The sequence below is a fragment of the Rhamphochromis sp. 'chilingali' genome (genome assembly GCF_963969265.1).
Source record: "Rhamphochromis sp. 'chilingali' genome assembly, chromosome: 20".
NCBI lineage: Eukaryota > Metazoa > Chordata > Actinopteri > Cichliformes > Cichlidae > Rhamphochromis > Rhamphochromis sp. 'chilingali'.
The window spans coordinates 6,405,196-6,427,469 of record NC_137947.1 but is presented as its reverse complement, the minus strand read 5'-3'; the positions used below and the strand labels follow the sequence as shown (position 1 = coordinate 6,427,469).

The 22,274-nt window shown below is 40.8% G+C and overlaps 1 protein-coding gene across 1 annotated transcript in view; it reads right to left on the bottom strand.

Annotated features, from left to right (window-relative positions):
* The window catches only part of LOC308388481 (gamma-aminobutyric acid receptor subunit pi), a gene marked incomplete at its 3' end in the record, with an annotated part of 56,723 nt that overhangs the window by 18,019 nt on the left and 16,430 nt on the right, over positions 1-22,274 (bottom strand). Inside the window, exon 2 of the mRNA XM_080869234.1 lies at positions 4,259-4,371. Coding sequence (XP_080725360.1) covers positions 4,259-4,371 — 113 coding nt within the window. The remainder of the gene's footprint in view (positions 1-4,258; positions 4,372-22,274) is intronic.

Here is a 22,274-nt window from a genome sequence, read left to right as displayed (position 1 = left end):
TAAAAACTTTGTTTTGGAAGTTTTTGAGCCATTCACGATAGACTTGCTAGTGTGTTTCAAATCATTATCCTGCCCAAATGGGCTTGACCTTCAGGCCATGACTGATGGCTGGACATTTACTGTCGGGATTTTATGGTAGAGAGCAGAATTGATGTTTCTATCATTTACAGTTACTTTTACGACAGCTGTAACAGGATTCAAGCTTTCTAACAAGTTCATCTTTTGTCTCATCAGTCAAGAGAATATTTTGCCAAAAGTCTTGAGAGTGGTCGAGATGTTTTTGCCACATTTGCCAAAAACATCTTGACCAACCAATCCGTTGGGATATTTTTGGTCAGCAGTGGTTTTGCCTTCGAACTCTCCCATGGATGTCATTTTTGCAGAGTCACTTTCTTTTTTCTGAATGATGAACACTTACCATAACTGAAACAAGTAAGGCCTGCAGTTCTGTAAATGCTACCCAGGGTTCTTTTATGAGATCTGAATGATTCCTGGAGTCATTTTTTGGAGGCCCACACTCCAGCGAAGATTCTCACCTGTTCCAAGTCTTCTCCTTTTGTGGAGAATGGCTTTCAATGTGATTCCCAAAGCCAGTCCCAAAGCTTTAGAAATGGCTTTGTAATCCTTTCCAGACTGATAGATGTGAGGGACTGTTTCTCATCAGTCCTTGAGTTTCTTAAGACCGTGCCATGCTGTGTTTCTGTCATGTTTTGTTCAGATCCTTTAGCCTGCTTCACTTTGTCAGACAGGTGCTATTTAAGTGTTTTCTTGATTCAACAGGTAATCACACCTGGGTTTGGCTAGTGAAAGTGTCCTCGGGGGGGGGGGGGGGGGGGGATAATCACTTTTTAACTTACGGCCAGTTATTTTTTCTTATAACCTTTCTTTAATTTAAAACTATTAAAATATCAACAAAACAAACACAGGAAAGGGAAAACATTCAAAATTTCAAATACAATGATCTGCAAAGCAAAAACAAAGTGTATTCGAAGTGGCAGTGGCTGTGTGTATATGTATATATATACAGGGAGTGCAGAATTATTAGGCAAATGAGTATTTTGTCCACATCATCTTCTTCATGCATGTTGTCTTACTCCAAGCTGTATAGGCTCGAAAGCCTACTACCAATTAAGCATATTAGGTGATGTGCATCTCTGTGATGAGAAGGGGTGTGGTCTAATGACATCAACACCCTATATCAGGTGTGCATAATTATTAGGCAACGTCCTTTCCTTTGGCAAAATGGGTCAAAAGAAGGACTTGACAGGCTCAGAAAAGTCAAAAACAGTGAGATATCTTGCAGAGGGATGCAGCAGTCTCAAAATTGCAAAGCTTCTGAAGCGTGATCATCAAACAATCAAGCGTTTCATTCAAAATAGTCAACAGGGTCGCAAGAAGCGTGTGGAAAAACCAAGGCGCAAAATAACTGCCCATGAACTGAGAAAAGTCAAGCGTGCAGCTGCCAAGATGCCACTTGCCACCAGTTTGGCCATATTTCAGAGCTGCAACATCACTGGAGTGCCCAAAAGCACAAGGTGTGCAATACTCAGAGACATGGCCAAGGTAAGAAAGGCTGAAAGACGACCGCCACTGAACAAGACACACAAGCTGAAACGTCAAGACTGGGCCAAGAAATATCTCAAGACTGGTTTTTCTAAGGTTTTATGGACTGATGAAATGACAGTGAGTCTTGATGGGCCAGATGGATGGGCCCGTGGCTGGATTGGTAAAGGGCAGAGAGCTCCAGTCCGACTCAGACGCCAGCAAGGTGGAGGTGGAGTACTGGTTTGGGCTGGTATCATCAAAGATGAGCTTGTGGGGCCTTTTCGGGTTGAGGATGGAGTCAAGCTCAACTCCCAGTCCTACTGCCAGTTTCTCGAAGACACCTTCTTCAAGCAGTGGTACAGGAAGAAGTCTGCATCCTTCAAGAAAAACATGATTTTCATGCAGGACAATGCTCCATCACACGCGTCCAAGTACTCCACAGCGTGGCTGGCAAGAAAGGGTATAAAAGAAGAAAAACTAATGACATGGCCACCTTGTTCACCTGATCTGAACCCCATTGAGAACCTGTGGTCCATCATCAAATGTGAGATTTACAAGGAGGGAAAACAGTACACCTCTCTGAACAGTGTCTGGGAGGCTGTGGTTGCTGCTGCACGCAATGTTGATGGTGAACAGATCAAAACACTGACAGAATCCATGGATGGCAGGCTTTTGAGTGTCCTTGCAAAGAAAGGTGGCTATATTGGTCGCTGATTTGTTTTTGTTTTGTTTTTGAATGTCAGAAATGTATATTTGTGAATGTGGAGATGCTATATTGGTTTCACTGGTAAAAATAAATAATTGAAATGGGTATATATTTGTTTTTTGTTAAGTTGCCTAATAATTATGCACAGTAATAGTCACCTGCACACACAGATATCCCCCTAAAATAGCTAAAACTAAAAACAAACTAAAAACTACTTCCAAAAACATTCAGCTTTGATATTAATGAGTTTTTTGGGTTCATTGAGAACATGGTTGTTGTTCAATAATAAAATTATTCCTCAAAAATACAACTTGCCTAATAATTCTGCACTCCCTGTATACATATGCGCATATGTTTTGGATAGCTTTTTTTCCCTTGAAACCATTTAACTGATTAGGGTTATAGATAAATATATAAAATCATGAACTTTTTTCTGCAATTGTAAGTTATTGTGTGTGTATTGGTGCTGACTAAGAATTGTATTAAAATGGTCTGTATTCCTTAATTTTTATGCTGTACTAGCAGCACATCTGTCTTGGAAGCACCCTAACTTCAAGCAGTAGCTATCATATGACAACAGCAGCTGAACTTGAAACGATAACTAAATAATCGACCACAGCTTCATCCGTCATAGCCAGGCAAGGCGGGAGCAGCTGCGCTCAGAACCGGCAGCTTGCTACTGCTTGAGAGCTGCCTTCAAAAATAAGTAACGTGTCACACCATCTCTGCTTTATATTGAACTGTTGTGGAACGCAAAAGTGGGGCTAAAAAATTTCTCTCTCTGACCTTTTTCTAGATTGTGTCTGAGTGTGATGACATAAAAGGGTATTTTGAGGACACAGGCATATATATAGTGTTGCATAATAAAACATTGTGTTATATAATGTAAGGTTATTGGAGGACAGCATATTTAAAAATGCTAAAGACCCCCACTTCTATCCACCAGCTGCAGTCTGTCGAGTGTGAACCTCCTTGAGGGAATTAATTCTTCCTGATTCACCATCAAAGACAGGGTAACTTTGCTGCTCTCCCGTGTTTCATCTTTCTATTCTCCTTCCCTTTTACTTATCAGTCATTTTTTTTCCTCAGAGACACACAAATGAGTCTGGTGTCATACTGCAGATACTGTATGTGCCAATGAGATGCATGTAAATCTACTGTATAAAAGTGTTTCTTGTGGAGTTTAGTATTAAAGGAACAGAGTGTGAGAGTGTGGCTCTCCTTTAAATCCAGGCAAGAAAGTGATTATCCAAAATGCTCAGTTATTCCTTTAAGGGTGTTTATGTGCTAGAAATGATGATTATTAGTTTTTGAGTAAGGAGGCAATCCACTTCAAACGCCAAAAATGAGCGCTCAGACGGCATTGTGCAGACCTGCTGAAATGCAAAGGCATATGCGCGTGTGGGTGTGTGAATATGTCTCTTTGCTAGCGCTTTTACCATTACCGTGTGCCAAGCTTGTGCTTCCAGGCGGGAGGACTGGTGATTACGCTGAATAGCATTCGCCTTGGTAAAGTCCAAGGTGTTATTACAGATCAAACAGCGAGTAAACAAACCATAATCACATTGTGATGGATTCCCGGAGCTCAGAACAATAACTGTAGCGAGGGATTTGCGGGGAATGACATAACATTGTTCTTCTTCTGAAAGCACACATTGTGGCAGACTTTGTTCCTCTATTGCAAACAAATTGGTCACCTGGTGGAAACTGGAATCTAAATAAGACCATGTATTGTATGTGTTAAAGTAAGTCTTGTGTATGCGCGTTCAGGGCTTCATAACATGGTTAAACCTCCATGCCTGTACGCAGAAAGTAATGGAGTACACCAATTTCAAAGCTAAATTAAACTGGCGTAAATTTTAATGTATGTATGTCAGCATATATTATCTGAGATGGGACACGCAAGCACAAAATTGCATTATGAACCCATCTCGTTCTCTGTCAAACGCAGATTTCCCCTGGGTGTTCTGTCATTTCCATGGCTGCCTGTGTCTGCAGTTCCCTTACTGTCAAAGAAAGGCCTGAGGTACTTGTTGTATCCTTTCATCAGCCTCTGGATGGTAGGAGGCAGAATCTCTCCTTCCTTCACTTCTGCGTTGAGCAACGAGCTCTCTAACAACCTGAGAACAAAGACAGACAGAGGGGGGGAGAGGGAAAAAAAAGCAGAAATAAGAGTTATTTTTCGTTTCTCTTCCCGTTGTGCATTTACCAGATGGATTCTTCTTTGGCATTCACAGAGTCTGCAGGGTATCGATTGAGTTCCACAGCAAGTCTTACCAGCCATGCAGGGAGGGAGTAAAAGAAAGAAGATTTAAATGGAGATTTGGAAGTTTAAAAAAAATGCAAGAAATGAATAAACAAACAAAAAATTCTTTAAATTGAATGGGTCAAGAAAATGTTAAACCAGCCATATCTGCTTTTCCATCCACCTACGAATTTGAAATTACTATTTGCTTTCATAGGTTGTTGTTTTTTTCCCTTTCTTTTTTTATGCTATCCTTAAACGCACAGTGAAGTGTGGGAAGATGATTATATTGCTGGCAATTGTGGCAGCAGGGATGGGGGATGCGGGGGGCACTCATTGCGCTTTCCCTAGTGGTATGTGTGTTTGTGTATAAATCAGGCTCTAAATACAGAACGCCTGCTCTGTAGAGAGAAAGCCCCAGGGCACGTGCAATGATGTAAGAGGGACTGAAGCAAGACAGATCAGACCATGTGCAGAGGCAGAAAACGTTCATCTCCATGCCCTGGCAGCATTTCAGAGTTCCCTCTGTCACTTGTGCGCTGCGGTAGTCAAACGTGTGACAAGAAGCGATACAATAGTGAAGCAAAATGAGCTCCATTTCTTACACTATCAGCACATTCATGAGGCACTGTATTAAAAATACAGTGTAAATAAATCCTTATACCTTGGTATTCTTACTCTAAACAATTTAGTGAACTAGGATCAAAATGATCCGTGTTTGCAGTGAAACTGGTCCCATACTATTCAGACCCCTAAAAAGAAGTGTGCTTTTCCAGCAATATCTAACCCTTTTGGGCACAGTTTATGTGGTGTCTTTGTTTAAATCTTTGTTTAATCTTCTTTTGGTTGCTCACTTTAGAGGTCGCCACAGCGGATCATCTGCCCTGTCCCTTGCATCTCTTCTGTCAGCACTCCGCATATCCTCTTTTACTGCATCCATGAACCTTTCAAAAGTAGCCCAGCTCCCGCTGATCCAGTGTGGACATTTCATTCTTAGACATATTTGACAAACATTTCACACCAGATGCCCATCTTGACACTACACTCCCAGCACCAGGTGTACTGTACACCACCTTGTAGCCCTCCTCTGATAAGGTTTGTGAAAGGGTTTGAATATAAATCATCAAAACATCTCAAGATGTGTGTAACTTGTTTGCAGTGCAGCGCTACATGAAACCTACTATAGCTTAGTTTACTTGTAAGTAAGGTGTAAGGAGACTTAATCATTGTATTTCATGCGATAAAAGAATGAGATGTCTGTGAGACAGCACCATGAGTTAAAAGCCTTTATTATCGTTTTAACTTGTTATCAAAGGGCAATTTAACACGGCTCATGCTAGCACACCAAATCTGCATTCAACACAAAAGTCCAGCCGCAGTTGATGTCAGTGTCATTTTTGCATGTATTCAGTCAGGCTAAATTGAAAATGGTATTTTGGCCAGATGAAAGCCTGTGGGGAATATGCAGACCTTAAGCAATTCATCCAATACTTCCATACACTCTGAACCATAATGATGAAAAGTCATGGAGGCAGTGGAGAGATTAATCCTCTTGTGGGCTTAATTATCTGTATCCAATTTCTGGAAAACCATTAAATATTTGTTAAAACTTTTACATAAAACCACAACTGAAGGGCTGTTCAGTAGTGCCTCGTCTCTAAAGTTATTAGCCCCTGCTGCTAAAATGATGTGTTTACATACATTAACCAGGTGCAAGTAATAATGTGATTAACTGTTATCTCTTTTCTGCCTCAAATCCACCTCTTTAACAATTGTTCAAATAATAAAACAGCCATTTAAAACATTTACCGTGTTTGTTGTTTTCCACAACAAATATGGTCAATGTTTCATCTAAAAGTTGCATTAAGCAGGATTTGTATCCACGAAAAAAACTTGAAGGTTTTAATTTATGAGAAATGCAAGAGGTTGAGTTTGTATAAACAGCATAATCCAGTATCTTTAACAGGGTACAATTAATTACAGGGAGGAAATTATAACAAGTCGGCTACCTTTGGTAGCTGATGTTAAGTGAAGGACAGAATCTGAGGTAATATGGTATATTTTATGTGAATGAATGAGAAATGCAATAAGTGGTAGCTTTAGGTTAATTGTGTTTTCCCTGTTGTATATACTGTGAACCACTAAAATGGTAAAAAAAAAAAAAAAAATCAGTCTATGTACAAGTATGTACAATCTATGTACAAGTAATTCCAGTGAGGCAAAAGCTCAGACTCAGACTGCTCGAAACCACTCAATTTCTATCTGTTATTTCTCCTCTTGGCTGTCTTTGACATTATTGAGGGCTGATAGCCCTAATGTGGTTATCTCAGACACACAGCTCTGGCTGTGAGAGCGGAAGATCTTCTGTTTGCAAGGGGCAACCAATCAGGAGAATATTAACTTAAGGAAGGGTGAAAGAGGCTAAAATAGCTTGTTTCAGACAGAAGCTGAATTAAAGTGCTTCCTCAAGACCTAGTATAAGATAAATAAGGGTTACTTTGAACTGCAAATCATCCAAATCTTGACTTTGAGTTATTCAATGCAAGAATTATTAAAATATTAAAATATTAAGAAATATTTTTAGCAGGACCGTATCTATGTACAAATACAATAGCATGTGGTGGCAACCATGTGGCCACCACATGGTAGCCAAGCAGAATCAAGCCTGCTTCCATAGACAAAAGCCGGCTATGGCGACAAGATGGCAGTAATTTAAAGGAAGGCTCAAACAGGCAATGCAAGAAGATTATGGGACAGAATGCTAATTGATGTGTACAAGGAGAGATTGCTTCACTTGGGTTTAAATTGACATTTATTTTTAGATTTCACTGGAACGATCAGTGCTTGCCTTGCTTGACCTCAAAGAATTCCACTACACAAATTGCAAATAAATATAAAAATAAAAGTCAGGGTGTAATCATATGTACGGAAGAGGATTAGGGCCACTGGGGGAAAAAAACGTGGGCACGTCTTTTTTTTTTCTTCTTCTTCTTTTCCAGAATTCTGAGAAAAATGTCAGAATTCTGAGAAAATATAATTCTGATGAAATTAATCTCAGAAATCTAAGAAAAAATTATTCTGATGAAAAAAATCAGAATTCTGAAATTAAAGTCAGAATTCTGACTTTTTTCTCAAAATTCTGAGATTAAAGTCAGAATTCTGAGAAAAAATAATTCTGTTGAAAAAGTCAGAATTCTGACTTTTTTCTCAGAATTCTGGAAAAGAAGAAAAAAAAAAAGACGTGCCCACGTTTTTTTTTCAGTGGCCCTAATCCTCCTTCGTACATATGTCTAATCCATTCATTGTTTGTAGGAATAATTTAATCTGGACCAATGTCGTAGACCAACAGCACAGCTCATCACTGTCTCACAAAGATAGAGTAACTTACTATTTTGTGACAGTGTGTCCTGTCTCTGTGTCCAGATCCTTATCTAAAGAAACTGTTTGTCATCACCCTTTTCCCCTTTGAGAGAATAGTTTGTTTTTGTTTTTTTACTAGAGTCCACCTTATGGCTTAAGAGCAAGATGGTTTGCTACAACTGTTGTATAGCCAAGAAAAAGTCTTCCCCAGAAAACTTAGAACTTGCTTCACCTGACTGTGTCAAATCAGCTTAGACAGCGAGGTAACTCGCTCCCAGCACACTGTTGCTATGCTGCATAATGTCTCACTCTTGTGACGTGTACCCTGTTGTTTCAGCTTAAAACATCCTTGCATGAGAAAGCCACGTCACTGACAGTAGAGACAGCACTCTGCCTTTGGCATGCAGCATTATCAGTCTGTATCACCCAGTGTGTCCCTCGTTATCTTTACAAATGGCTTTTCATCTACTCAAGTGTGTCTGTGTGTGTTTGTTAAAGAAAATCTTTTAAAATTGTATTGTTTAAAAAATGCACCAAACACAAAAAATATAAGACTTCTAGTCCTTTATATTATATATTATACTGAGTCCCATAGCACTGCACTTACTGATAGTGACAGAGCTATCCAGCTTTGATGTTCGTCAGGGTTTTACAGTCTAAGAATGAAACGCAGCTTCTTTGACCAGAACGTGTGCTAAGAGCTCTCAGCTCCTTTCACTCCATCCATCTCTATAAATCCCCAGACTCTAACTTTTGGCTGTCTAAAACCTTCATCTGCAGGCGGGGATGAGACCTGAGGTCTCCAGCCTGCCAAACAGTCGCTATCCACTGAGCCCTGACAGTGGAAAAAAAACAAAGGTAGATCTTTAGAATGCTTCAGGAATGACCAAGGCCAGTAATGGTTACAAATAATCTTTGTGTTTTTATCTACAAGGCAGCATTATCATATAAACAGGAGCCTGTGTGTTGCAGTACCAACCACACACACAGATGCATGTGTGCGCACACCAACAAACAAGCAAACATCGCTCATCATTATGTACTGTAGGGTTTCTCTCTCCCAAGATGAAAGCACAGTGTGTGGAATGCACATTTTCCCAGAACGCATGCTGACAGACCAAACACACCTGCCGACCGGGCTGCCTATCAAGAATAACAGGATGACATGTTGAATACCCAGAACTAAGAAGAGGAGGGTCTGCCATACTAAGTAGTAATTTTAAGCTTTGCTTTAATATATATGTATATACAGCGATATAAATTTAAAACAACATATTTTGCATATAAGTGTTGTGCATCCATTAGCCCATCTTTGGTGATCTGGCAAAGTAAAAAAAAAAAGTAGAGCTGCTACATTAGCCCAGAAGCACCAACACTTAATATGTCACGGTGAACGTACCAGCAGAGCTTCTTCCATCAAGCTAAACACTTTCAGGTTTTATTTGAGGTGGCTGCACGTGTGGATCTGTTTTTCTGTCTATAGCCATTTTCTATGGTGGCCCTTTTGGCCATTTTGGAAAAAAAAACACACACACAAGTTGTTGTTTTTTTGGGCGGTTACATTTGTTTTGTTGGTTGAGTTTTAGGAGCCACATGTGTATCGCAGCTCTTCCCACTTTTCAGGACATTAACTGGTAGAGGTGCATGTAAGAGGGTAAATATCTAAGGCAGTGTGAGCTTAAACTTGCTACTGCTCCACTTCAAAGGCCAGGTGATGTCCAGTTGAGCTGAGCTGCATCACTGTAAAAATAGCAATATTCAGTTGCTATCAGTAAAAGTGTAGCTAGCAAGTGGCCTGTATCCTGCCTTCACTTAGGCACCTCCATTGCTTGGACATCCAATGTAACCTTTTTCTGGCTATGTCCTACATTAGAAGAAAGTAAGTGGCTTACAATGTCCTGGCGTAATCATCTCTGTATTGTCCAGGGTATGCGGGGGTAAGCACCACACACCTCATGGTTTCTAATATGCACAGATTCAAAGTAATTTTCTTGTGCTATCTGGCCCTATCAATATCATGATAAACTGAATCCCGACTAGTCGAAATGTGCTATTTCAAAGTTGATACAAACTCCTTCATAAAAAGGTATTAAATTACTCAGCATAGTGAATAAATGTTAGAGCAAGAAAAGAATGGAGAATTTCAAAGAACACTGTTCGACGGAGAAGTGCTTTATGGAAAAGTAATGGACACTGACAGTGGTATCTAAAAGCAGGTTACCGCTTCAGCTGCTCACTCAGGGACGTCAACATGAGTATCAATACTGCATGTGAGCAGCTGATTTCTGAGGGCTTTATCTGTCATGACACACCTAGCGACGACATTATCAGCACCGACACATGACACTATGAATCTAAACAACACCTTCTAATGTGCTAATTGGCCAGTCACAAATGATCATGTCTTGCCTCTGTGAAGTTGGTGGAAAGGAAAGCGAGAGGAGGAAGCAATGTTCAGTCCGTCCTTGTTTGTCATGATCAAAATCTGCTGCTGTTCTCAGTAATGAGAGCAGCTTTGGTTTGCTTATTCTCTCAGTCGTATTTCTTTATTCCCCTCCTCATCTCTCTGCCTATCTCCCTCTCACAGCATTAAGAAATCTGACTGAGTCACACCATGAAGAACACAATTAACCTACATATTGCAACCACAATATGACCTTCTAATGTTTCAAAAAGAAAAAAAATCAAGTTCCAAACAGAAAATTGCTTTCAAAATGTGTCGCCTCCTTAAACTAACTGCCGGTCAGATATCAAGTGAAAGTAACGACAAAGTGAGCATGACATTTTCATGGCATTTCTGTGGGAAAAAGTAAAAACTGGAAACTGTGCTTATATAGTATTAAAAGGGTTTTTATGATTATTCAGTGATATTATTGTGACATTATTATTCAGTGAAAAACCATTTGAGAAATTACTACAATACTGCCAATAGGAGTGGCAAAATCTACAGTTTGGTACATCCTGACAAAGAAAAAAGAAAGCACTGGTGAACTGAGCAATGCACAAAGACCTGGACGTCCACGGAAGACAACAGTGTTGGATTAATCACAGAATCGTTTTCATGGTGAAGAGAAACCCCTTCACAACATGTAACCAAGTAAACAACCCTCTCCAGTAGGATGGGCGTATCGATATCCAAGTCTACAAGAAGACATAATGACAGTAAATATAGAGTGTTGACTGCAAGGTCCAAGCCACCCATAAGCCTCAAGAACAGAAAGGCTAGATTGGACTTCACTAAAAAACATCAAAAACAAGCCTGCAAGGCTCTTGAACAACATTCTTTGGACAGACGAAACCAAGCTCAACCTCTAGCCGAATGATGCGACACAGGACAGAAGGAGCCGAATGAATTCTGAGGTGTTCAGAGACATACTGGTGGTGTTTCAAAATACAGATGCACAATGGCCCAAAACATACAGCCAAAGCAACCCAGGAGTTTACTAAAGCAAAGAAGTGGAATATCTTTGAACGGCCAAGCCAGACACCTGATCTTAACCCAATTGAGCATTTCAGCTGCCGAAGACTAAACTTTGGACAGAAGCAGCAAAGGCCTGGCAGAGCATTAAAAAGGAGGAAACCCAGCATCTGGTGATATCCATGAGTTCAAAACAGGCTGTCATTAGCAGCAAAAGGGTTTTCAACCAAGTATTAGAAATGAACATTTTAATTTCCGTTATTTAATTTATCCACTTACTTTTGAGCCCCTTAAATGAAGACATTGTGTTTAAAAATGCTTTAGCTCCTTAGTTTTATGCAATTATTTTGTTCAACCCCCTGAATTAAGCTGAAAGTCTGCACTTCATCTGCATGTGAGTTGTGTCATTTAAAATTAATTGTGGTAATGTAGAGAACAAAATTAGAAAAAAGCTGTCGCTGTCCCAATGTTTATGGACCTAACTGTATCTTTATGACTTAAGCAAGTCAGTGCATCACCAGAGGCCAGCGAGTTTCTTCTGGGCAGAGACCTCCGATTGTTGTGCTTTATGTCTGCTGGAGTCACAATTCCAGTTTCAAGGTTATAGCTCCTAATGCTCCTACTACCACTGAGTCCACTTTGGACTTTACCTTCCACATCTGCTCCAGTCCCTAATACTTCTCTATTATCTCATGCACCTTCTTCCTGATGTTACTATCCACTGAGATTGTATAGATTGCATAGATTACATCTATCACAACTACTGTCTTCTGCTCTTTGCAACCACTATGTCTGGTTGGTTGGCCAGCAGCTCCTTATCTGTCTGGAACTCAGACCTAACCTTTAGCCCTGTTGTTCTCAACCACCTTTGGGGGCGTCTTCTATCAGAACTTGGGGACATGTTGTTCATATGGGGCACAAATTAGTGTTCATGCTCCCAGCTTGCATGTTACATCCAGCTACAATGTGTCTCCGGTCCTGTTAGCTGTGGTAGATTTCTGCCTTTATGGATCCGTTGCTTATAGGGCCTGTTTTTGCACTGTTATGTTCAGAGCCTCTTTACTGTCCTTTAAAATGGTCTTTCCTACCAGTAGGATTGCTTGGTGTCAGCCAATTCCTCTATTTGTCAATGATACATCCCATGCCGGCTTGGTTGTCCATAATAGTGTCTCCTGCTCCTCATCACTCATCTATCTTCATCGCCTGAGGCATTCTTGGAGCAGCTTATCTCAGAGGGCCTCTTCCTGATGTATTCACGGATGCTTCATGTTTCATCGTGGATTGTGGCACTGACAATCCTCACCCTCCCTGTATCTGTAGCTCATAGACCCTCAGTTCTTAGTTTTGAAAGTTCCTTGAAGGACATTCAATGCTCTTCTTTGAATGTTGGCTTCCTTTTGATCTGCTCTCTGTCAAGATGATCCCACACTACCTCAACAATGTTGAGGCCCGGGCTCTGGGGAGGCCAATCCATGACTGATAGTGTGTGTGTGTGTGTGTGTGTGTGTGTGTTTTTCTGTCCAGGTACGCTTTTACTGCGCTGTCAGTGTGTTTCAGAATATCGTCACCTGCCTCCAACCACATATTGTCCAGATAGTATTGTATCGTGGTTAAAAATGTGACACTACTTCTATGCGTTCATAATTCCATCAATTTTTACAAGATAACCAACACCAGTGGCTAAAATGTTACCCTAAATCATGACAGAGCCACTACTGTATCTTACAGATTGCTGCAGCTTGGCATTGGCAATTCATTTCAGGGAACGCCCACCCCGCCTACCTATCCACTTGCAGTCGTTACAGTAAACGTTGGACTTGCTTAGTGTTAATACTATACCACCCAAAATGTCCTCAAGATAGCTGGTTAATTCATTTTTAGTAGGTTCCTGATTTGTTCCTGTTGCCACCACCATGACATATTTTCTTATTAATGTGTGCCAGTGGTATGGATTCAGTAATGCATGGATAGCAGGGTGGTTTGGAATGAGGGCCTCTTCCACCCTGTGGGTGATTTCATCTTTTCAGATCCTGTTTCATGAGTGAGCCTCCCCACAGTTCTCCCCACCTATCCTCTTTCTCTTCTTCCCCATCTCTGCGGCACACAAGGCATCAGTCCAGGCAGTACTTGCACATTTCACAACAGATTAATTCAGTTGAACATAACCCCTGCAGAGAGCTGAGTAACATACACTGTGGACCCCCCTCTCATTCTTTTTTTTCCCATCCTCCCACCCACTCCGCAGTATGCTCAACTCAAAAACACGCGTCTCACTCTTATTTCATTGATTCATGCCCTTCCTTGTTCCCCAGACTCCCTCAGTTGGTATCGTCTCCGCTGCCGAAATCCCTAAGGCCATCGGTGTGCCACATCGCTCAGGCCTCACAAAGAAGAACAACATGTGTGTTCTGTACTTGCAGAGGGAGCAATTGGATTCTTCATTCCTCATTTATCTACAAATCGGCTGCGCTAAGTGGGATTTGACGAGGCGAGGATGCAGCTCCATTGAAATGATTTCTTTAATACATTTTCATGGGACGACTTTATCCATTTGTCATTCAGTACCACAGACTCAATGTCATGTTACTACGTAGTTTCTTTTCTCGTACTATTAATCAAGCCAATACTACAAAGCATTTCATCACACTTGGTGATTAAAAGCTTGAAAAAACATGGCAGAATGTCGCCACTGATGGATTGCTTCAAATCTTTCGGCACATAGAAAAAGCAGGTCCTCAACTGACCTTCAGGGTCAGAGAATTAAACATATTCATATTCAAATGACAGCTAATGGCATTTGCGCCTTAATTCATAGCACCAGACTAAATCGGAAAACCATAAAAACTGGTTCAAATTCTCTACATAAAGAGCTGACAGTAGGCTCTGAGTGAAAAGAGGCATCCATTGTCTTCTGACATGCTGCTGGGGGAAACAGGTAAAACATGTGGCATTATCCGAATCCTCAAGGTGTGCTCGCAATGTTAGACTCACGCTGGATGCTACGCCTGTCGAGCTGCATTAAGTGTCTTTTCTTCTTTTGCAGAGAATATTCATTTTTTTGCACTGTGAAATGGGATTTGAGGAAAGTAGCTGCTGCTTTCATATACAGAGATTATTCCCTCGCTCATCAGGGACTTTCTGGGCCTCCTCAGACCCTTCAGCCACTACAGACTTGGAGATGCAGAGGCAGGCAATGAGGCACGAAGAAGAAAAAAAAGCCCTCCTGAGTTCATGTCGCAGCCTTGTGTGGATAAAAGCAGCTGTTTCTGTCTTTCATGCTATCCTAGGCAGCTCCCTAAGCCTCTCCACATGGGAGCATAGAAGAACTCCCTGGTGCCGAATGCAGAACACTTACTGTCTTCATAAGCCTACTGAAGTCATATGAATCTCAGAAAAAAATGTGACATCAGAAACACGTGACTTTATTTAAGTGCATGACTTATGTATGTATACTCTTTTTACTGCCTTAAATAGTTTTGTAGCCTCAAACCTTAAAAACAGGAAACCTATGAAACAATCTAGTTTACAAGTTTCGTATTAACTACTGGAAGAAAAAACAACATTTCTATGATACATTTGGTCAGTTTTTTGGCTTTATATTCTTCACAGCTCTGCTATCTGCTCATCATCATGTCATCATGTGACCTTATCCCACAGCCTGTCCTGGAAGACGCCCTAGTATATCCTTGTGTTTTCTTCTTCCCAGTGTGATTATGGTCCCGTTAGTCTTGTCCTAGCTCTGCCCATCTTGTACACCATAATCAGCCCACTGAGCTGCTCAGCTTACCCGCTCAGCTTACCCACTCATCTGCGAGGGGTATATGTGCCCAGATCCTCCATCTACTCTCTGCCAGATTTTAGCTTAAACCACAGTGGTAACAAACTCAAGGCATATATTGCTTCTATTGATTTTCCAGTCCTAGTGTTAGTTATTTCTAACCTCTCTCTCATGCTCCAGGATCCTCACCTGCCTCTGTGGTGTTTCCATGCCCACCTGCAAACCACTTTAAGCTTCCACAGCCTGAAGTAGGTTTTTTTTTTTTTACCTCACTCCTCACCCACACCAACTCCAGCCTCTATAACCCTCCTTATTTCTGTTACTACTGGATTCTCCAACTTTGCCTTCAGCCTCTCCCCTAATCATGAATTGCAATGACTAAAGACCAGGGTGTGCCAGAACGATACAAAACTGTCTTCCAGCATTAATTAAATCTGATTGCTATTGAAAAAATAATCAAGCAAGTTAATTTTTCTTGGTATTGCTTCCAGGTGCTGTCATCCCACATTCCCAATTTTACCCTTGAAGTATCCTTTTATTTTTCTTTTGATTCTGCATGCGGAATCAATATAGTTGTGGTACTTCAGCAACTAGCTAGCTGGATTTTCTGGTCGAAAAAAAATGTTACTGTGCAATAACTCACGTAGATGGAAAAAGAGAAGGGAGAGAAATAGTTTTCCAAAACTATTCCAAAACAGTCTAGTTAGAATGATTACTTTGCATCTTTGTTGTTAAGTTTACAGTAATGCATGGTGCTGCACTGGTGCAGAGCATGGTTTCCAGGCTCACTGTTAAGTTAGATTATGAATCACAGACATCTAGAGCTCTAAGTAATTTTTTTGCAGCCCTTTGCTGCACTGCTACGTTCCACCACCTACAAAATCCCATTTTAACCCCTCTTAACAATCCTTTCTTTGTGTCTAGCATTTGGATCCAACGTGTAGCACATTTTTAATTCCAAAAGATAATTCCTTTGCTCATTCAATTATATTAATCAGGTTTTTGAAAACCTGGGGTGCTGTATAAGTTGTCAAAAAAAGACAACAAAAAACAATGTAATGACTTGTAAATCACTTTATCACTCTGTTTCATTGAACAATTTAAGAACTACATCAAAATATAAAATAAAAAAAAGAAATTCAATTTATTTGTTTATTTTATATTTTAACGTGTTAATTTGAATAATTTGGTGACTGCATTATCTTTGGTACATAATATAATTTAAATAAGATCATCAAAAAATGACTAATTCCATCTGTTGTCATTTATGCTTTGCAGCATCTGCCTGTTCTGGGACGTCAACACACATATGTGAAAGCATAAGGCACAGAGCAGAGAGACCTCAGGCAGAACAAAGCCGGCATTAGTGAAAACAGATTTAGCAGTAATTACCTCAAAAATAAAAGGAAAAAGAGGAGTCTGGGTGCAGGTGGGTTGGAAAGCAGCTTGCAGATTTGCAGCTGTGGGCTGGGTAAATTGCAGCACCCTATATAAGATTTGTCAAATGATGCTGATATAGTCTGGCACAGTGATCAGCTGAGCTGTTATGAAAACTTAAATTAAGAGGATGTAGAAAAACTGTTCTGTGTTCTAACCAGTCAATATTTCAAATTTTACCTGAAGAAATTTGCTTCACACTGCAGCCTGAAAATCTGACAGCTATCTCTCATAGACTGTGGATTCTCGAACACCACAAAAAAAATTGCAACTGGAGAAAAAGCTAAATATTTAGCTAATTATTTTATTATTTATTATTTTTATTATTTATTAATTATTATATTAGCTAAATATTTTTGAATATTTCTGCTTTCAATGTAACAAACTCATTCCTGTACTAAACATGCAAGCGTATAATCCAATTTGTCATTAATCACTAATTGGCACATCATAAAACCAAGAGATGACAAGGTAGACCCTGAACTATTAAACAGCTAAAATTCTGAAGCAAAGATGCTTTCAAAACTGCAGCTAAAGGTCTCCTCAATTCCTATATTCATGAGAGTGCTGTTAAAAGAAATACTGATGCAACACAGTGGCAAACATAGTCCTGTCCTAACATTTTTTAACATGTTCAAAGTCAGGATTTAATATATATATATATATATATATATATATATATATATATATATATATATACATATGTGTATATATAACAAAACACCCAGCACGCCCCTGCGGGCGGTTTATCCTTCAAGCTCGGGTCCTCTACCAGAGGCCTGGGAGCTTGAGGGTCCTGCGCAGTATCTTAGCTGTTCCCAGGACAGTTACAAGTACCTGGGGATCCCGCAGGCAAATGGGAACCATGAAGAGGCCGCTAGAAAGGCTGCAACCACCAAGTACCTGCAGAGGGTCAGGCAAGTCCTGAGGAGTCAGCTGAATGGTAAGAACAAGATCCGGGCCATCAACACATACGCCCTGCCCGTGATCAGGTACCCTGCTGGGGTAATAGGCTGGCCAAAGGAGGAGATAGAAGCCACTGACATAAAGACAAGAAAGCTCCTGACCATGCATGGAGGGTTTCACCCCAAGTCCAGCACCCTGAGGCTGTACGCTAAGCGGAAGGAAGGGGGCCGGGGACTGGTGAGTGTCAGCACCACAGTCCAGGATGAGACAAGGAACATCCAAGAATACATTGGGAAGATGGCCCCAACTGACCGAGTGCTCAGTGAATACCTCAGGCAGCAGAAACCCAAGAAAGAGGAGGGAGACGAGGAACCATCATGGAAGGACAGGCCCCTGCACGGTATGTACCACCGGCAGATAGAGGAGGTGGCTGATATCCAGAAATCCTACCAGTGGCTGGACAAAGCTGGACTGAAAGACAGCACAGAGGCACTAATCATGGCAGCACAAGAACAAGCTCTGAGCACAAGATCCATAGAGGCTGGGGTCTATCACACCAGGCAAGACCCCAGGTGCAGGCTGTGTAAAGATGCCCCAGAGACAATCCAGCACATAACAGCAGGGTGCAAGATGCTAGCAGGCAAGGCATACATGGAACGCCATAACCAAGTGGCCGGCATAGTGTACAGGAACATCTGTGCCGAGTATAACCTAGAAGTCCCGAGGTCAAAATGGGAGATGCCCCCAAGGGTGGTGGAGAATGACCGAGCTAAGATCCTGTGGGACTTCCAGATACAGACGGACAAAATGGTGGTGGCTAACCAACCGGACATAGTGGTGGTAGACAAACAGAAGAAGACGGCCGTAGTGATCGATGTAGCGGTTCCGAATGACAGCAATATCAGGAAGAAGGAACACGAGAAGCTGGAGAAATACCAAGGGCTCAGAGAAGAGCTCGAGAGGATGTGGAGGGTGAAGGTAACGGTGGTCCCCGTGGTAATCGGAGCACTAGGTGCGGTGACTCCCAAGCTAGGCGAGTGGCTCCAGCAGATCCCGGGAATAACATCGGAGATCTCTGTCCAGATATATATATATATATATATATATATATATATATATATATATAAAGAAGCTCTTATTTTCAACAATAGACGTGTCATGTCAGACTTTTCCATATCACCTTTGAATGCCCTCTGACATATTTAAATTCAGAATTTAATTGCTTACAGCACCACCACTGTCAAAAATGATCCAGTATTTAATCAGTGGATTTTTTTTCCTACTTCTAACGTACAAGCTGTGGCCTAGAAGGAATGTATCACCCATATTTTATTACCGATAGCAAAGTTTTTCCCTAAAGGGGTAATTACCTGCATGGCTATTTAAATAGTAAACTAAAAAATTTGAATGAAGTGGACTTCAGTCTTCATTTGAATTTTTTGAGTAATTAAACAGCCTGATGTGACTCAAATCTACCAAGCTTTAGGGAACGCTGATGCTTTGCTGTTAGTCTCATGTTCATAAGTCCAACCTGAACATTTTCTGCATAGCGAAATAACCAGTTTTGGTCAAGTTACTTGAAAATAGTAATTAGTTACTAATTACTGATTACTTCTCCAAGAACGTAATCCAATTACTTTGCTGATTACTTACTTTCAGTATTAATTAGTTACTTTATTACCTAGTTACTTTTTAAAAACATGATACACCATAGCTGAATACATTATAAAGCAATAGACCTTTCAGCCCAATTCTATTTTTCTGCATAATCCATCATATGAAATTGAATCAAATGAAAAAGTATCTTCTTAAAAAATGTTTTATATGTCATGCATGTAAGTTATATGCAACATTCAAGTCCTGTCGCTCTTAAGTCTATTTTCACCTGTTTAGCAGGAGTGGGCCCGTCGGAGGTTTGACTGGTGGAATTGGATGTGGTAGCCACAGCAGTCATGTCAGTGGGGGCGATCCAAGATAGTGGTATTTATACTGATTGATGCAAATACTAACACTGTCTTCTAAGATGAAGCTATAGAATGTCACTATCTTTAAGAAGTCCTTAGGCCCCGGCATTCAATAGATCACTCTACCGCCTACCCAAATGTTGTTGCAGACTGAGCACATACATTCCAATTTCTGTTTAATCAGTTTTCTGTTATGAATTCTGGGATAGGTTGGGCCAGGAAGGATACACCCGGCCCATCCTTCAAATCTGGGGAAAAGAAGGAAGCATTTGGAGGAGTCTTCTACTATGTCCCAATTCATAGGCCGCATCCTTTGGCCTACGTAGGCCTTAGCTGTCTAGGTGGACCGGGTCCTTCAAAGACTGAGAAGGCTGGAAGTGCGAGGCTGTGAAACTGGACAGTCTAACCTTCAGATTTGCGTCTCCAGCTGTCTCGATGGAGTTTAATAAACTCAGCCGTCTGCTCCTCACTTGCTAATGTATAACACAACATTGGAGTAAATTATCTACCATCACACACGTTTATTCAGCTGTGTGAAAAGTATAACTTTAATCTCAGGCAAACCAGGAACTCAGGAACAAATAAAACACTGAAAAAAGACAAACAATAACTTTTTTAAGTTATCTAAGTGACTTACATAATTTCCCCTAGGGATCAATAAAGTATTCTGATTCTGATTATATATCATGTTTAACCTGAGTAAAACTATGTGCCGGGAGTTTGCTGTTCTCGCCGGTTCTAGTGAGCCTCAACCTCCCGGTTAGCTATCAGGCTGGTGGGTAAAAGATCTCTCCGAAAACGTGGGCGATCGTGGCTCAAGAGTTGGGAGTTTGCCCTGTGATTGGAAGGTTTCCGGTTAGAGCCCCGGCTTGGACAGTCTCGGTCATTGTGTCCTTGGGCAAGACACTTCACCTGCTGCCTACTGGTGGTGGTCAGAGGGCCCGGTGGCGCCAGTGTCCGGCAGCCTCGCCTCTGTCAGTGCGCCCCAGGGCGGCTGTGACTACAATGTAGCTTGCCATCACCAATGTGTGTGTGAATGGGTGAATGGGTGGATGACTGGATGTGTAAAGCGCTTTGGAGTCCTTAGGGACTAGTAAAGCACTATACAAATACAGGCCATTTATCTCTCCGAAAACACCAGAGCACTTTTGCAAATATGTGATGTCTTCATAAACCAAGCAGATATTTGAAGTTTACAGAGCTATATTCTCACCTAAAAATATCTTAAAAGTTTATTTCATTATCCAGAAAGAGTAATAAGAGTGATATTGAAACTAAGTAGCTGCCGTGATTGTGGGAAACTGGAATTGACGTCGAATTTTGGGACAGGTTGGGCCACGAAGGATACACCTGACCCATTTGAATTCTTCAAATTCTGGGAAATGAAGGATGCATTTGGAGCAGTCTTCAAATTGGGACAACCTTCATCGTGTCACTGTCAGGTAATCGGACTATAAATGCGGCCTCTGAAAGATGCGCCCCCTGAATTTGGACACAGCTACGATACCGAAAACTGCTTCCTTTTTTTTCTTTGGCGTCTAACGGCAGCTGGCGTCCTTGTAGATGCATTGCTGCCATCTTCTGTTTCACTCCATTATTACACTCTCAAATCCTATTCGAAATCCTACTTATTGCTGCATCTTTCAGGATCTTACAAAGCTTCAAACAACGCGTCGACTATTAAATTAGCCATCGATGATTTCGATAGTTGACGAAATTGGGACTAGTTGACTAATCGTGGCAGCCCTACTGCAGACCAGCTTGAAGAACATAAAAGACAAAAGGAAATGGTGGAGTCTCAGGTATTTAACATCCACTCACCAACTAGAGTGACTCTCCACCATTTGGTTTTAGAATTGAAGAAGCTTCTCAGATGAGTGATAAAATTTCTTCAAGAAACTTAAAGAAGTCCTGATGCTTTCTTTCCAAGCTCCTTAGACTACCATGACTTGGATGATTAAGAACCTACACAGACAACTTCAGAGGTCCTGTGTTCATGTTCTGATTGGTCAGAACCATACTAGCAACATAGTGACTCACCAGAAGTGCTTTGTCTGCTCAATGAAACTGTGGGATTGACACCATTTTCTTTCCCTCTTGGATTGTCACTGTGTTAGAATACAAGAATATAAATTTCTGGATTTCTAACCAAGAGACAGCACAACAGACTGAAACCAAGCTGAGCTTCCTGTTTTTCACAACTTGGTTAATGAACTAGTTGTTCTAAAGCACTTTTCAAAGAACTTTATACTAAAAGCCTTTTTCACCCATTCACACAAGCACATTTGTGTATATCTAAGTGCTTTCTATCTTACACTGTATCAAGAGCAACTCAGGGTTCACCATCTTGCTCAATACAGACCAAGAACCTTCCAGTTAGTTGACAACCTGCTCTACCTTCTGAATGACAGGTGCCTTGCTTGACGTATGCAAGGAAAAAGAGCAAGGGAAATACTTTCCAGTTCTGCACAACAGCTTAGCAAGTATTTATGTATGTGAACATAGTTTTGATAGGTTTACTATGAAAGAAAGTAAACCTGGAACATCTTTACCTGTGCTTTTATTATCCCTTCATAGTAGGCAGGAAGAAGCCATTGTGCAGCATATGCACACAGAGGATTAGTGTTTACTTGGTATGCTTATGACTTGAGGATGAGTCAAATGATTGCAGGTTCGAAATTAAATATGATGTATCAAGTCTTTCTGATTTCTGTATTTACCGATTTGGAAGAGCATTCTGTGAACATACTGTTTGAAATGTCAACTAGATGGGAGAAGGCACTTTAAAGTCTGTTTTGAACTTACATTAGAAAACCAAATATGCAGTCTTGTCTTTTTGATTTCATCTATTAACCATCTGTTGAAGGGAAGAGTTTCATATGCTTCTACATATTTTTTAGCTTCCCTACTGAGAA